This window comes from Camelus ferus, chromosome 8 (genome assembly GCF_009834535.1).
Source record: "Camelus ferus isolate YT-003-E chromosome 8, BCGSAC_Cfer_1.0, whole genome shotgun sequence".
Lineage (NCBI taxonomy): Eukaryota > Metazoa > Chordata > Mammalia > Artiodactyla > Camelidae > Camelus > Camelus ferus.
This window is the reverse complement of record NC_045703.1, coordinates 10,376,492-10,394,901: the sequence shown is the minus strand read 5'-3', so window position 1 is coordinate 10,394,901 and position 18,410 is coordinate 10,376,492. Positions and strand designations below refer to the sequence as shown.

The window sequence follows — 18,410 nt, the reverse complement described above, 5'->3', positions numbered from 1 at the left end:
TAAGGAATTTTCTGCACGGCTAAATCTCTGCACTGAATTCTCAAATACTTCAGCCCAAATTCCCCTACTGCAACTGCATTCGCAGAGGTGTGAGATTGGCTAGTTGGTAAATCTCTCTCTAAAGCATCGACAATAATGATCTCTGTACGCAACACTCTCTTGGATCCTATGATGCTGCTGTCTTCTGTTCATCTCTCACTGTCCAGACTCTTGTGTTTCCTTCTCAAATAACCTAGGTTTAAGCTCTCTGACCTCTGATTTTTCTTTTATATTGTTGGTGTTTTGATTCCCCAGTGGCTTCAAATGCCTACCTCTATTATATTAAAAAAGCAGTAACATCATTTTGTTTTACAATTTGAAGGATAGACGATGCAAACAAAACACAAAACAGTGACATGTAGGAAAAAAGAGCCTTGGAATCCAGACACCAGCATTATAGTCCCAAGTCTTACACTATCAACTTTTAACTCATAGGACCTTAGATTCTGTATCTGCAAAAAAAAGGAGTATTAAACTAGTTAGATGGCCTTGCTAAAGTTCTTTTTTTTTTTTTGCTTTAACATTCTAGTTTATATTTTAAAAATTATTTATAACTTTTGTGTCTCTTTGTGGCCTTTATTTCCATTTCAATAATTCTCATGCAGAAAATGAGGGGCAATTTTTTTCCATCTCTACCTGACATAGTATCTCAGATACATGTTTGTAGAAGGACAGGTACTTGCGGTGCCGAGAAAACAGGTCAGCCTGTTTTTATCACTGAAAAGCACAACAGCTTGGTTTTATTTACAGAGAAGCTGTTTCGAGTCCCTCCTTGATAATGGGCTTGTTTACTCCACAACTTAGTGTTCAACTACTTTCTAAAGTAAGACATCAATGCACATTTTACTTTACAATTTTTTTCTCCAACATCATCTTTAGTTATTCAAAATCATTCTCACTTTTGCCTTTGTACTTAGCATAAATAACCATACCCATGTTTTAGCTCTTTAATTTAAATCTGTTCAGTTTTTTGTAATTCATGTCTAGTTTAACACATCAGTTTCTATTTTAGCATCATCAGCTAACTTGAGATATCTTAACCATTTGTCCTGGTAAAATTATATCCTAATGCTGAAATCTAAAGCCATAGATCATTCAATGATTTTTTAAGGCTGCCTATATATATATATATATATATATATATATATATATATATATATATAATGTTATTAACAAATATACTTAACCAGAAGAACCCACAAAAGTCAAGTTTAATTTATATGGATCATCCTACTTATAGGTACTTTAATGTCCAAATAAGACAACACAGGTTTACTTCAACAAAAGATAAAAAGAAAATCACATAGGAAGCAGAAATAAGACTTCGGGCTCATAGAGTTTTAAAAATGATCATTTGGAAACATATTATCTTGCTTCACCCCTCACTGTATTCCACAAATATTCAATGCTCCTGCCACGATGTATTTTTTCGATAACTTGCCAAATACACTTATCTTTCTGCCTTGTTAACACAGATTCCTTCTCTGTTGGGAATATCTTCCAGTTTTTTTGTTTGTTCATTTAGGTTTAAGTTATGCTTTTGGGGCCCAGTTAAAATGTTATACTACAGAGGAAACCATTATCCCTTTCTGCTACCCCATAGCGTTTGTCTGTAATTCCATTACAGCTTGCCATTTACTTTTCTATTACAATCATTTATTTTCATGTCAAATCCATTAGGCTGTTTATCAAAGGTAGGGACTATACGTGTGTTTCCACTGACTCTCTCTTTCCCAAAATTTGTCCCGGTACTCCATTCTGTTTATCCACCGAGGGACAATGATCATTTGTCTTCCTATTTTGACTCAAATATTTCTGTATGATTATGTGACTTTTGATAATTCTATGCTTAACTATTTTTATTCATATCAACGTATATACTGTGTATTAATGATGATTAGATTAAGTAGCAATTAAAGAACCTAAAACTAAGAATGTAAAGGTCCTTTTGCTTAATAGCATACAAAATTTAAAATTTGATTTCTGATTTGCTCAGCTGACTTACTCTGAATTTACAAACAATGCATTACCTATAAGGATAAATTTAGTAATATTGTTATTTTAAGGGAACTTTATAAACATGATATGATAGGTAGTCTTTATATATCTGCTAAATCATCCTATACTTTAAGAGATTATTTTAAACACAAAGAACCTACATTATTTTTAGGTAACTCTTTTGACTCTAAAACATTATATGGGTGAAATATTACTTAAGAAAGAAGGGTCCCTCAAATGTACTTAATATGGGTAAGAGACTAATATACGTATTTTTAGAAATCATTGCTTTAACATCTTTCTAGGGAGATTATCTTTTCTCAGAAATAATTTTAAGTATAACACTATAAATTATAATTTTTGTCTCTAAAAGTCATTTTCCAAAATCCTGTTACTTGCAACAGCTACATAATGAAGGTGACATCAAGTGTCTTATGGAGTATTTGTATTACAGAGCCGTCTACTCAAGTCGAACGTGCCCACCAAAATGTCACAAATAACAGTGCTGATTTTTCTCGCTGTGTGCTGAGATTTCCCAGTGCTCGCTGAAATCAACACTGTCATTTCAGCCTGTCACCACACACTCCACCCCAGCCCCACTCTGTATGTCTTATCTCATGTTCTAATCGGCTTCTTCATCTTTCTCCATCATTTAAAAAAATTTTAACATATAAAACTCAATTTTCATTTACTTATGTATGAAATTAGTAGGATTAATATCTTCATTATGAGCAGCAGTATCCAAAGCCATCTTAATTCTGAATCGGAGAGATCTCTCAGATCCCACCATTATTTTTATTTAAAGTATTCTCTTATTCTGCCACCCCAAGTTCAATGATTGTAATTCTATCGTCCTCTTCCAAGTGTGCACACGCAAATATGACATACAGAGATCAGCTAGAGAACAAAAAATCTTTGGGAAAAATAAATCCGTAAACCTAAAAGGAATGTTTCTGTACTGCAAAGTAACATTTCAAAGAATAAGTCAACTAAAATGTTTTAGAAAAATATTCAACCGTTCAAAGGAGGTCGTTTTAACCACTGTAAATTAGATCAGACTGAAAAAGAAAAGCACTGAATGTGACTCATAAAAAAGTTATAGGCAAGAGTATTATTTGACTAAAGCTTATTGATCTATAACACTGATCTACAAATTCACTCAGTTCAGCAATACAGGGGCATTTTAAAGCCCCTTTTACTAGTGAACCATAATTTTGAAATTTTGATTTGTTTTTATGCTAAGGTTTCAATGCAACTATAAGCATTTAAGAATCAGAACCTTAATAGGTTCTGAAGACCCTGATCTTCAGGGTCAATGCCCTCTTTAAAAAAATTACAAATCAACTCAACAGTAGTTTTTCACTGAGCTAAAAATGACAACCCAAAGCATTTCAACTGTCAACCCTATTTGTGATGTGTGTACATTTCAAAGTAAAAAATCTAGGCCTGAAGTCTTTACAAAAGTAGAACTAGAGAATCAAGTCATATTTATTTACAATAAGAACATTTTACTATTATGTCTTCTTCATACTTGTTTTCCCATGTCATTTCTTGATTTTGTTCTTTTTTCCCAGTTTCAGTCTCTTATTTCCCTGTGTATCCCGGACTCTGTGCTTGGTCACTTTACCTAACTCTCAGCCTGTCCTTTGCTTCCCAGCCCACTTCAATCCTTCAACCTGGGGTGGGACGGCATAGCTCAGTGGCAGAGCGCATGGTTAGCATGCATGAGGTCCTGGGTTTAATCCCCAGTGCCTCCATTAAATTAATAAATAAATAAACCTTACCTCCTATCCTCCCCCCAAAAAAACATTAAAAATTCTTTTTAAATCCTTCAATCCACCTTCCCCCACAAACCGAGGCACTGGTGCAGATTAATACCAGTTGTACAGATTTGTTCAACAAAGATACAGGTAGATAATTTCATCTCTGTCCCTTGACATATATATCAATCACTGACTTATCTTCGGTCAGATTCTTCTTCCATTTACCTACTGAAACTTTTGCCTCTTTCTTCAGTTTTGTGCCAGTGGCCCACACAATTCTCAGCAGCTGACCTGAACTGAGACTTGACAGCAAAATGAGACGACCATATAGAAATGGCAGCCTCCTGCCCACCCTCACTGAGAGAAGGTTACTGTGAGTCCACATGGCTGCCTCCTTCCTTGCCCTCTACAGAAAGAGGCATCCCCCACTCTACCTGCAGCATTCTCTGATGTTCTAATACCATCTCCTCCAGGACGGGGGATACTGGCCCACCATTCACCCTGTCTGCTATGTTTCTCCTGCTCCATGAATTCTATTCCATCAGCCTTGAAGTCTCTCCTAATAATAATAAAAAAAAATCCCAAGACCCTGCAGTCTTCTCTAGTTCCCATCCAACCGCTATCAATCTCTGTGAAAAACTTGTCAAGACTAATTAATATAAACTCTGTCACTGCTTTGTAGTCCTTTTTATTCAACGTAGTGAGTTCTCACCTTCATCACTGAGTTAACATCTCTCGCCCCTTTTCCTCCCTCTTCTCCACACCTTCTCTGCCCACAGATAACAACCTTCCTCTCAGCTCCACGCTCCCTGCCCCTCACCTTCCGCCCTTTGAGCTCATTAACAGATATCCAACTGCCTATGACATCTCCACCTGAGTGTCCCTAAGATGTCTCAAGTCAACTCATCATTTCTTACATTCTTTTTCTAACCTTAATAGAGACTTTTATCTCTATTAATCTCAGGAAGGTGACACCAGAATTTACCAAATCACTGACTGGAGGGCCATGCTAGAATATTCTGTTTCCCTTCCCACTGCTTCAGATCCAAGCCATCAGAAATTCTCTCAATTCGTCCCCGAAATTTCTTTCTTCATCTCACACTCTCAAGACTATCATTTAGTTCACGCTCTCACCATCTCTGGGATTTCTGTAAACAGCTCCCAACTGATTTCTCTTCTCTGGTCTCAGTTTCTCAATGCCATGCTCCCTCTCTCTCTATTAGGATTAAGTTACTGAAATCAAATCAGATCACAAGTTCTAGTTTCATGTTTAAAAACTCTTCAGTGGGTCTTGAGTTACTTACTTCCCAAGACCTTTTGTGATTTGTTCCTAACTCTGTAATCTCACTTCCTCTGTCCATAATTTAATAAACAAAACAATAACACGATTCTAAGTTTGTTTGTACACATACCTTTATAGTTTAAGATAATTTTATTTGTGCATTTTGTTCCGCTGCCTAGAACAGCTTTCCCTGGGTGCCCAGACAAGGTGAATTCTTCTTTAACCCTGAAATGCATTCTGCTGTCCCTTTTCTGATGCAGCCTTTTTGATACCACTCCAGAGTGATCTCCAGGTAGAGTTCATACTTCCTCCTCCGGGCTACCCTGTGCTCTCCACCTAGTCCTCTTACCCTACCACATTCTATAGTTCATCTGCTAAAAAACTCCCAATTTATCTTTTTCATAATAGTACCCCTGAATGACTTATCAAGCAATATACTATATTTGATTTTACCCTGAAACAAAAGCATTTTGAAGGCAAAAGTAGAAGAAAAAAAACTGCAAACTGTGAATGAATCAATCTGGAATCTTTAATCGGGACACAATTCTGTATTATTCAGAGAGAAAAAAAAATCACCTTAGTGCACAGAAAATAGAAAAAAAAAATGATTCTCTCAAAATACACAGAGGTTAAGAGCACGGGATCACAGAGCTTTGTCGGAGCACACATGAACTACTTAGCATGATGCCTGCAACACATCTACATGTTCTTAACAGGTAACTGATACCGTCATTAACATTATTAGCATCGACTGAAGTAACTAGACTTGGATGCATTAAAAGTTGTTCCAGGTCACAGGTACTTCAGGTCTCAGTCCTGAAAATTGCAGATTCCACCAAAATGCTCTTGAATTTTTTTAAGAACGACAACAGAAAAAAGTCACCTAAGAAGGATTTCTTATTATACTAGTAAAGGTGATAAGTAACAACTACCTTCTGTTCTTCAAAAGGAACTAATTTGTAATGGTCCTCTCCCCAATGGAAATCATTATGTCAGCAAGAAATTCTGCTGAAGGGACTTACCAGTTTCTTCTTGCTGAAAGCTCCTTTGTCATCACATATTAAAACAAATGCATCAAATGATAACACCAAAATGCAAGGCAAATCATGTGTTACATACAGAGTTATATATTCTAAGACAGGTGACAAGGGCTGCGTTACCTTCAGGGGCCTCTGCGTCACATCTCTTTGGCACAGAAAGGGTTGAATTGCCTTTATGTTCATCGTACGTTATGTTGCTCTGAAAGATGAAAATGCAGTTAAAATGGAAATGTTATAGTGATAGATATATTTTGATAAGAAGTCATCACATTATGAACTTCAGACTGTTTTCCATTAAACTGCATCTAGCTAATATTCTAAAAGGTGAACTTTATGTAAAACTGCAAGTAAAAGAAAAAGATTTATGGTAAATTTAACATTAGGGCTTTTCTGCAACAGTCTTTAGGTCCTGTGTTGAACAAAGCCCAGAGAAACAGCCTACTTATTTTCCCACTGTGGAACAAGAGAAAGAGTAGCTTTCATTCACAAAAAGCATGGTCTCATTTCATTCATTTACAGAATTATAAGCATGGCCTAGGTGAAGGGATAAGGCATGAAGAGAATAAAAGATTTACAAGATGAGAAAATGATTAAGGGGACCCTCTAGCCTTGTGTTTCCCAAACTCGGGTCCTTCGTGCACCTCCATCGGGACGTGTGCCTTATCTCGGCTCCACTTACCTCGTGACAATATTTTTCAATGAACGAAGTTTTCAACCCTCAACAATATTATGGATGATATTGATTAAGGGTCTGATGTACTTATTAGATTGTTTCTTGTTTCAATTACATGTTAAAGTAAAGAAAGAATGGAGGAAGTAGAGGAGGAGAAGACAGTGATGTGGGCAGACGAGGCTGATAAAGACTCCATGAAAACAAGGCACGGACTCGCCCCTGAAACGGGGGTGTGATGTGAGCTGCTGGGAAGGAGAGCAAAGCTGTTTCGGGAAAAGAAGACTCAACAAAGGTTGGATCAGATATGGTCAAACTATTTTAAGCTGTCAAAAAAAATCCAACTAGCTTTCCAGTTACACGGAGGAATCACAGTAGGCTTTTGAAAGATCAACACCAAGAAATCAATGTAACAGGTAAGAGGATGCCCACTGTGTTAAAAGAAAGCCTCGTTACCTACAAATCAAGTATTTATGAAGTCTCTCCTGTGGGATTCACGGCACCAATGAGCAGGCATACTCTGCTCACCAAACTTTTTGGGGAGCCATATTAATAAACTTGCTTAAAATATTAATTTAGAGTAAACAGTATGAGTTTTAGCAAAGTGCTGAGATGAAGCGCAGTAGCTTGGCACCCGAGGACCTGCTGAAGGAACTATTATAATGAAATTCAGTGTCATTTTTAAAAAGAATTTGTATGAAACCAACATAAGTATGCCCCCAAATGGAAGGAAAAACTACTTTTAGCAACATGAAATGGAATCTGATGTGCTAGTATTTTATGCTAGCTTTCACAAATCAGAATTGGGTTTTAAATATCACTATGTTTAAAACATCAAAATAATGAAGTTTTCGGAAGTTTGCACTTACCTCTATTAGGTAATTTTGGCTTCCATACATAACATATTGGGGCGCAAGACTGTAAATCATGTAGCTGGTGTGAAGGACGATGAGTAAAAGTATCATGCAGAGAAACAGGAGTGCCTGGGGCCTGGTTCTGCCTCTCCTGATTTTATATAACTGGAAAGCAGACAGACAGGGATAAGATTCCAGCAGTATGTCTGATGTGAAGGCACTGAGGCCCACTCATCTGTTAGGCGGAATGAACACAGTTCAACCAATCCTTTTTTCCAAAATACTAAGAATTCTTAATCTTTGCAGGTAAGTAGAAGAATGACAGAGAGTTCTTTCCCTGTAAAGCTTTTAGGTTTAAATTCATGTTTATTACTTTTTCCTTTTTTAATTTTTAATTTTTTAATTGAAGTATAGTCAGTTTACAGAGTGTTAATTTCTGATGAACAGAATAGTGATTCTGTATATAGTGTATAATATATTCCCTTTCATATTCTTTTTCATTATAGCCAATTCAAGGTATTGAATATAGTTCCCTGTGCTATACAGTAGGACCTTGCTGTTTACCTATTTGATATACAGTAGTTAGTATCTGTAAATCTCGAACTCCAACTTTATCCCCTCCCCACCCCTTTCCCCTCTGGTAACCGTAAGTTTGCTTTCTATGTCTGAGTCTGTTTCTGTTTTGTAAATAAGTTCGTGTCTTTTTTTTTTTTTTTTTAAGATTCTACTTAGAAGTGATTATCATATGATATTTTTCTCTTTCTGGCTTCACTTAGTATGGCAATCTCCAAAGAAACTCAAGACCTAGAGAATATTTTAGTATTCACAAGATCTGTTTCAGATAAATCTTCTAAACTTTTTATGTAATAGCATCTGTTAGAAGTTCACAGAGCTAAGAGGAATTGTGAACTAGCTCTAATTCTATCTAAGGATTGAAGGGGTGAGTTTAATTCACTATTAGTGATGTATCTGTGGTTTTACGTAAAATTCCTGCACAAGGACAGCGATGTCACATGTCTTGATACTCATCGCTATGAAATGCTCATGATATCCTCACATTACACTCTCCTGTAATAGCAGGCTTATGTTAGTTTGTGATCTTCTGACTGTAGATATTTTCAGATGCATCTCTACAGGAGGAAAACTAAAATGTGTGGTAACAAACACACAGAACCTGGTGACTTGCTTCATTTCAAAGGCAGGGCACACTTTTATTTTAGCAACTAAGATGTCACCTCCTTGTTTTATTACTACATTGTAGTATGATGCAGAGCAATAGAACTCCACTTCCAGATGGGACACAAGCACCTAAAAATGTGTATTTCCAGCTTCCCCACACCCTGTAGCGGCTGTAGTGACAAAATACTGAACATCAGAAGGAAAGCAGCCTGCTGGGGATTTTTGCTTCCTTTCTGTTCCAGGTGTCACCCCTTCCTCCTATCTGCCTTTTCCTTATGGAACACGGACAGGATAAACAGAGCTGAAGCAGCCCTTTTATAATCATGAGGGAGAAGCCAATGAGGACTATAGACTTGATGTTTCTGAGCTACCAAAGGAAGGCTAGATTTAAAAAGTTTTCCATAGCAAGGAAGTCTTTCATTAGTTCAAGCCACCGTTTAACTGAGTTTTCTCCTACCCACAGCTGGAAGTATGAAGGTGATATATCTCATTTAAAAATTCTTAATTTACATCAAAATGAGTATAAGGAGAAAATAACCCTTTCTCCAATCATATAGTAATCTTTGCCTCCTAGTAGTAAGGGTCACTTCTGAGCTCCCGTGTATCCACTGGTGCTGCAGTGTGTTTCCACGCAGCCAAACACTAAGGAAAATAATATAACCTCTAAAGCATGGTCTCCCAACCTTGGCACTGTTTCTTAACATCTTACACGGGGTGAGTCTTTGTTGTGGGAGGCTGCCCTGTGCAATGCAGTATGTTTAGCAGAATCCCTGACCTCTACCCTCTAAACACCATAGCATCCCTCTCCCCCAGTTATAACAACTGAAAACATCTCCAGACTTTGCCAACTGTATCCTGGGGGCAAAATCGCTCCTACTTAAGAACCACTGTTCTACATAAAATGCACTTTTATGTCAACACGAAGTGAAAAAGCTACTATTTCCACCATTTTTGGCATCAAGATATTTACAAGTTCTGTATGATAAATCTAATGGAGATTTATCTCCACTAATGGAGAGTATATACAAAATGATGAAAAAAATTCAAATAACTTTGTATCAAATACTCACTCTAATCCAAAAGAACCATATGCCAATATTTCGAATCCCCGCCATTGAAGTAAAAATGAAGTACATAATAATAATTGTTATAAGAATATAATCAAGAGGAAACACCTGAAAAAAGACAAAATTAAATTTAATACACAAACAACAGAAGTTATGTAAAATTAACTGAAACTTCATTAGTCATATTTGCCAATGTTTAAAATACCAACCCTGATCAGGCTACTATGATAATATGAAAAAAAATTTCTCCAAAAAACAATGACGAAACTATTACCAAATTGCTTAGTATCATTATCCTAAGAAAAATCCTATTACAAATTAAACTAAAATTACATTTATACATAGAATAAAAGACTTCATAAAAAAGTAAAGAATAAAAACAGGAATTCCAAGGAATTGCTTAGAAGTGTTCACCCTAAATTTGATAATGTATCCCAAATCAAATTATGTATAATGTAAGTGTTCAGTAATATATCAATACGATTTTTCAAAGCCACATATCAATGTAGAAATCATACGTAATAAAAAGTCAAATCAGCAGAGGGCACAAGGTATTGCCAGGTATCAATAGGTTTGTTAACATAATAATTGGACAGAGTGTGAGAGTGTTCGCTAGAGTACAAAATGACTGATTTTCTTTACTTACTGTTTGTAGCAAAGGCAAAAGCATATTCAGTGGATTACTCAGGTTAGCTCCAAAAATTATGAAACCAGAATCTATTCCAGCTGAATGAAGAGCTTTATCCAAACTAAAACAAACAACAAAAATTACGGAGTGAACCTATAAATCATACCACCACATCTGCAGTTAATTTAGAAAGAATAGCATCTTAAGTTAACCAGGAAGATCCAACTAAGTCAAAAAAAAAAAAAAAAGGATAACAAATTAAACCGCACTTTAAACATCTTACAGATATTGTTCAACTGACACAGAATAAAGAAACACTGTCTATTATTGGGCCTTTTTAGTCGTTCTTTGAGTTAATGCTGTAGAACACGTCAAGTGAAATAGCTACTTAGAGAAGCAGGCTACACTGATGGAATCCAGCAGGGAAACGTGTGACATTACAGGATATGCATAAGTGCTTCAGAAAGTGTCTCTACTGTACTTACTTTGACAGGAAAAGAGAAATGACAAACAGCAATGCGACTAAGATGAAAAATATTCCCCAAATTATCTAGAAGCAAAAAAAAAAAAAAATCAAGACTATAGTTCTAAAAGTTGATACTAAAAGCACAACACCATTATGCTCAATGTGAATTGCTAGCACATGACAGTGATCTAAATAAAATGACCCAAGACACATTTTAATTTAGCGCATAATCCTAGGTACTTGTCATCTAAATTTTCATTATGAGACTATTTGATTGAGAACAAATACAGAAAAGAGCCAAAGCATTTAAACGTCTTTACTGGCAAGCAAACAAATGAGATTCTTTGCTATGTCAAATAAAAGATGTATAGTCAGTTACACTCAAATATAAAAAGTTAATTGAAATCTACATTAAGACTAACACACACACACACACAACAAAACAAAACCAAGAAACTCATCAGCTTATATCAGCCTGCTGTTAAAGTAAAGAACGTGGAACATTTTCTCATAGAAGTAATGAGATATACAGCTGACCTTTGGACAACACAGGGGTTAGAGGCGCCCACCCTGCAGGCAGTCAAAAAGCTGCATATAATTTAGGGGCGACCCTCAGTATACAGGGCTCCTGCACATCCACAGATTCACACCACCACGGATGGCACAGGATTGTAATATTTACTACTGAAAAGTATCCATATATAAGTGGACCCGAGCAATTCACACTGTGTTGTTCAAGGGTCAGCTGCATATACATACTTATAAATAAGTTCCACCACAGCCTAGAAAAGGCTATCTAACAGATAATGTTTTTGAAATAGAGTACTAACAGCACTGAAGAAACCGTCATGTAAAACCGTTCCCGTGGAAAAATCTGGTAAGCGTTGTAACTGATGGAACACACTCCCTTGTACTTAAAAGTATGAACTTTATATTAGGACTATGGAAAACAAGAAGAAACATTGTTGGAACTGGGTCTCTAAGGCATAAATGTCTGAATGAAAAAGAGATGAAGTCTATGCTTGGTGACAGCCAGAAGGAAGGGTCCTATTAAGTACAGTTAAGCGTTTTGGCTTCTTCTTTGACTGGAAGTGATAGGAATAGATGGAAAATATCATGAATGTTAGGGAGAGTTCTCATCTTATTTCACATGATTGTTGAAGTATATTTTAGAAGTCTGGCATGATTAAAAAAAAAAAAGTCAACTAAGACCACATCATCCTACCCAGCATACAAAAGTGAATTTGTGGGTAAATTTTAGTGCTGTGCTCAAGGGAATTCCTCAGTATGAAAGCGCGCCTTTAGAGCTCACTTGGAAGCAGAAGCTTCGCAAGAGACCAAAAAGGCTACAATCATCACTTGAAATAAAAAACTCTGCATGTATCCATTTTACATGCTGGATTTCACATGAAAATCCATTTATTTAAAATAAGTGTGATTGGTAAATAAGTCTGAAGTGGCTCCTTTCTAGTAACAAAAGTTTATCAGTAGAGGATATCAAGGAGTGCACACAATCTTTTACTAGTAGATTTGGGCACCTCCAAAACTAGGTGAACTGGAGACAGCACCCACACCCTGAGGATCTGCAAGTGAAATATATCACTTCGCAGTGCCCTGTCAGAGCGTCTGTAGCATAACTGCCACATGCCAAAGGGCACTAGAGGAACAGGACATAGAAACAGTCACAGAAATCAAGATTTCCTTCCTTGGTGCCCATTTTAGGGGAAGAAAAGAAAAGGAGAGGAGAGCAGAGGGAGGGGAGGGGAGGAGGGAAGGGAAAGAAAAGAGAAGGAAAGAAAATCCTTAACTATTTTCTTAGTCTGTTGAGATGGAACGACACAGAGTTAGGCTGTTTAATCACAGCTACTTAACAAAACACAGAAAAAAATATTAAAAAGATAAATGTTTTATACAAACCAAGAAAACTATATATATGTAAATATGAGAACTTAAGTTACTATTTCCAGAGTCATGCTGGCGATGGCCACCTTGGGTTGACCTAAGTGCTGTGTATCCATGCTAGCTGTAATGTCAATTCTGAAATAAAAATTAAGCCAAAAGGATGGCATCAGCAAAGCAACAGAATCAGACCCTCTGCATATCCTTTCCTCCCTGAAAGCAATGAGAAAACTGGCACCAATTGTCACAATTAACTTTTTCAACACAAGGGGATGCAGCAATTCAGGAGCATTTATTCTAGAAAAAAAATGGCTGAATCTTACAAGAACACAGACCACTGGGCATCCTGACTTGTTCTAGCACCACTCCCTCCTCTCCAGTGCATGGGGGCCTTGAAAAGCAGCCCGTAAAAGCCACACGTCTAGCAGCCACCCGAGAAACGGAAAGGGGCTAGAGCTCTTCTAAAGTCTCACTCTCATAAAGCTGCCACTACTTGGCCTGCCTGGTAATTCCATGCAAGATCCCATTTGCAAGACTATCTGGGTTTGGCCTGAATTCAAGCCCACACAGTACAAAAATTCCTTTTTTCCAGAAGTGTCTGTCAAAAATTACAGGCAACCAGCGAACTTCATGGCCAAAAAAGTGGGTCAGTGTCAAGAATAAAATAAAGTAACCAAAAAGATTAACCTGGAAACCTAGGGAATGAGATGTCCACAGGGGCTCTGGAAAGTTTTCACATGTTCCTGGGAGTGAAGAAGGCCCTGTGCATACTCAGGACTGTGTACATACTCAGGAAAGGTATGAGAAGGCCTAGACTCTCACTTCTGGTTGACCCTGAAGCTGTCTGCACAAGCGGACAGTGAAGGCTAAGGCAGTGCTGTAAAGTGCCAGCCTGAGTGCTGAAGTAGTGTCTCCACACAAACACACACACACACACACACACAGCCCCTCAGCAAAGATGGGAGACTTACTGGTTCCAGGTGTCTGAGAACATCTTTTTCCAATCATTAACCACGTTAACGAAGCACAGACATCAGTGACCGCACACGACAAAGAATACAGACTTTACAGAATGAATTCACAAAAGTCACTAAACAAACAGCAACAAAGACTAATAATAACAAAGCCATGGGAGAGGGGAGAATCTGAGCTCCAGAGTTACCACATTATATTATTTAAAATTTACCAGGTTTTAACAAAAACAACAAAAAATTTAAAAGACATGCAATGAAACAAGAAAGGATGGCTAATACAGAGAAGAAAAAACTAACAGGCACTTTGAGGAAGTCCTTGATGATGCTCCACCTACTAGACAAAAACTTTAAAGTCACTATTTTAAGTATGTTCAAGGAACTAAAGAAAACCATGCCTTAAAAACTAAAACAAATTATGAGAACAATGTCTTACAGAATAGCAGTAAAGAGACAGAAATTATAAAAAAGAAGTGAACTGAAGTTCTTAAAGTGAAAAACATTAACTGAAACAAAAAGTTCACTAAAAACAACAACAAAAAGCTCAGCAGATTTGAGCAGGCAGAAGAAAAGAATCCTTAAGCTTGAAGATAAATCAGTTGAGATGATCAAGTCTTAAAAAAAAAAAGAAAAGAAAAGAAAAGAAAAAGTAGAGTGAACAGAGCATCAGAAGGGTGTAGGACCCCATGAAGCATAACAACATAAGCGTAATGGGCAGCCCCGAAAGAGGAGAGAGGAAGGGGCAGAGGGGATACCTGAAGAAATTATGTCCAAAAACTTTCCACATTTTATGAAAAACAACCTACATATCCAAGAAACTCAACAAATTCCAAGAGAAAAACTGAAAGACATCCACACCTAGACATGTCATAAATGGGGGTGTGGGGGCTGGCACAAATAAGGAGGTCTTGAAAGTAGTAAGAGGGAAGGGATTCACCATGTGAAGTGATTCTCTGTAAGATGACTGCTAATTTCCTTTCAGAAACCATGCAAACCAGAAGCCAGTGGGAACACAATCCAGACAGACCTAGAATAAATGGGAAAATTCCTAGGAATATAAAAATCAGCAAAACTGATTTAAAAACTCAGAAAAAAAAATCTAGAAGAAAGAAAATCTGAAGCAATCTATAATAAGTCAAGGAACTGATCACCTAAAAACATTTCCCATAACAAAAACCCAGGACAAGGTGGCTTCACTATTGAATATTAGCAAAGGTTTCAAGAATTAGCATTACTCCTTCAAAAACTATTCAACCAAACAAATAAAAAAAGAACAGGAAGGACCACTTTCAATCCATTCTATGAGACCAGTATTACTCTGATACCCAAACGAGACAAACATATCACACAAAAGGAAAATTACAGGCCTGTGTGCCTTATAAAACTAACTGCAACAGTCCTGAACAAATAAAACACCAGGAGACCAAGCCTGGCAACGTGTAAAAACAACTGTGTACTGTGACCAAGTGCAATTAATCCCGAAATTACAAGGTGGGTTCAACAAAAGAAAATCAATCAGTATAATAACACTGTGTTAAAAGATAAAAAACAAAAACCACATGATCATCATAAAAGATGCAGAAAAAACATCTGACCAAATCCAACATGCTTTCATGAGAAACATACTTAACAAACAGAATACAAAGGATATTTCTCAACCTCGTTAAGGGCTTTGAAAAACGTACACAGCTAACACCATATTTAATGTTGACAAACTAAAAGATTTCCCACTAGAATCAGGACCAAGGTGAGGATATTCTAGTGAGGGCAGTTAGGCAAGACTCTTAAAAAAAGGAATCCGTATTGGAAAGAAATAAAACTATATATATTTGCAGGTACATATCTTGTAGATAGGCAATTCTAAGAATATCACAATAAGACAATTAGAACAAATAAATGAATTCAGCCAGATTGTGGAATACACTAACAATGAACAGCCTGAAATGAAATTATGAAAACAAGTCTATTTATAATAACATCAATTATAAAATATTTAACAATAATTTAAATAAGGAGGTGTAAGACTTGTACACTGAAAACTACAAAACATTGTTTAAAGAAATTAAAGACTTGAATAAACAGAAAGACATCTCTTGGTCATGAATCATAGATTTAATATTTTCAAGATGACAGTATTCCCTAAATAGACCTACAGATCCAATACAATGTGTATGAAACCCCAGCTGGCTTTGTTGAAAAAAATCGACAAGATGACCCTAAAATTACATGGAAATGCAAGGGACTGATAATAAACATAGCAACTTTTAAAAAGAACAACAAAGTTGAAGGGCTCACACTTCCAATTTCAAATCTTACTACAAAGCTACAGTAATTCAGAGTATGTGGCATTGGTGTTAGGTTAGACACATAGATCAATGGAATGAAACTGAGATTCCAGAGATAAAGCTACATCTATGTATGTCTACTAACTTTTCACAAAGATGCCAAGAAAATTCAGTGGTTTGCAAAGAACTTTCTTTTCAATAGTGCTGAGATAAGTGGATATCCACTTACAAAGGAATGAAGTTGGACCTCCTACCTCTGATCATACACAAAAGTTAATTGGAAATGGATCAAACACCTAAAAGGTATGTACTAAACCTATAACTCTCTTAGTAGAAAACATAGGTGTAAATATCTATGACTTTGGATTTGTCTATGGTTTTCTAGAAAACACACCTAGCACAAATAATAAAAGAAAAATAAACTGGACTTTATCAAAAATAAAAATGTTTGTACTTCAAAGATTACTATCTATATACAATGGAATATTAACTACTCAGCCATAAAAATGAAATAATGCCATCTGCAGCAACACGGATGGACCTAGAGATTATCATACTAAGTGACGTAAGTCAGACAGAGAAAGACAAATATCATATTATGTCTCTTATATGTGGAATTAAAAAATGATACAAATGAACATTTTATAAAACAGAAAGAGACTCACAGACATAGAAAACAAACTTACGGTTACCAGGAGGGAAAGTGAGGGGTGGGGGGGATTAACACATTAGAAATTTAGGATTAACAACAACAAAAAAGGATACTATCAAGAAAGACGACCCACAGAAAGGGAGAAAATATCTGTTTCCTGAATATAAAGAATTCTTGCAACTCAACAAAAGGCAACCTGATTTAAAAATGGCAAAGGATTTAAATAGATAATCTCTCCAAAGAAAATCTACAGATGGCTAAGCAGCAACTAAGAAGATGTTCAGCGTCTTTCACTAGGAAAATGCAAATCAAACTCACAATGAGATAGGACTTCACACACACAAGGATGACCATAATGAAGAGATGGATAAAAAGTGTTGGTGAGGGGGTGTAGAAACTGAAGCCCACATACAGTCCAGTGCGAATATAAAATGAGGAAGCTGCTTTGAAAAAGTCTGACATTTCCTCAAAAACTTAAATACAGTTACCATATGACCTAAAAATTCCACTCTTTGATATAATATGTACCCGACAGAACCGAAAACACATATCCAAACACAACTTCCATATGAATGTTTACAGCGGCATTATCCACACTTAAAAAGCTGAAACAACCCAAATGTCCATCAACTGATTATGGACAAACCAAATGTGGTATTATCCATATGATGAAATATTACTCAGTCATAAAAAGAAATGAAGCACCATGACACGTACTACATGGATGAACCGTTAAAACCATCATGCTAAGTGGAAGAGGACAGGCAAAATGACACATATCCAATGATTCAATTTCCATGAAATGCCCGGAATAGGCAAATCTACAGAGACAGCATAGGTGGGTGGTTGCCAGGGGGTGGGGGTGGGGGAGGAACTGGGACAGGATGCTAATGGGTATGGGATTTCTTTCCGAGGTGAAGAAAATCTACCAAACACAACAGGTGCAACCTGAACATGAGTTTGTTAAAATACAAAGCATCCTGAACAGTATTTGAAGCGTTCAGTCAAGAAATGATTTCACTTTACATAAATACACGGAGCATACGTTCATTTTAATGGCTGAAGAGCATAATACTTCCTCGTATGAAGGTTAACAGCTCACTAAGCCAGTTTTCTGCTGTTAGGCACTGGTTATTTTCACTGTGTTTATTACAAACAAAAGTGCAACACACAAAAATGTCTTTTAATTACTTTTTTCTTCCAGTTTTGCTGCAATTTAATCGACATACAGCATTATGTAAGTCTGAGATGTACAGCATAATGATCTAATATACATCCATCACGAAATTATTATTACAAAGAGTTCAGTGAGCATCCATCATCTCATATAGATACAAAATAAAAGAACAAGAAAAATAATATTTTTTCCTTGTGATGAGAACTCAGATTTTTTTCTTTCAACTTTCATGTATAGCATGCAGCAGTGTTAATTATATTTAACATGTTGTACATCATACCCCTTAGCATTTATTTACCTTATAACTGGAAGTTTGTGTCTTCTGACCACATTCATCACCATCTAAAGATACTACATTATTACTGACTGTATTCTCCAGATTGTAGCTGGGATTTTGATTGGAACTGCATTGAATTTATAGGTCAAGCTGGGAGAAACTG

The 18,410-nt window shown here is 36.4% G+C and overlaps 1 protein-coding gene across 1 annotated transcript in view; it reads right to left on the bottom strand.

Moving 5' to 3' along the window:
* LMBRD1 (LMBR1 domain containing 1) overlaps positions 1 to 18,410 on the bottom strand; it is a 99,369-nt gene that overhangs the window by 18,284 nt on the left and 62,675 nt on the right. Inside the window, exons 10-14 of the mRNA XM_032484462.1 lie at positions 11,006 to 11,070; positions 10,539 to 10,641; positions 9,896 to 10,000; positions 7,662 to 7,811; positions 6,243 to 6,321 (exon numbers count right to left, since the gene is read on the bottom strand). Coding sequence (XP_032340353.1) covers positions 6,243 to 6,321; positions 7,662 to 7,811; positions 9,896 to 10,000; positions 10,539 to 10,641; positions 11,006 to 11,070 — 502 coding nt within the window. The remainder of the gene's footprint in view (positions 1 to 6,242; positions 6,322 to 7,661; positions 7,812 to 9,895; positions 10,001 to 10,538; positions 10,642 to 11,005; positions 11,071 to 18,410) is intronic.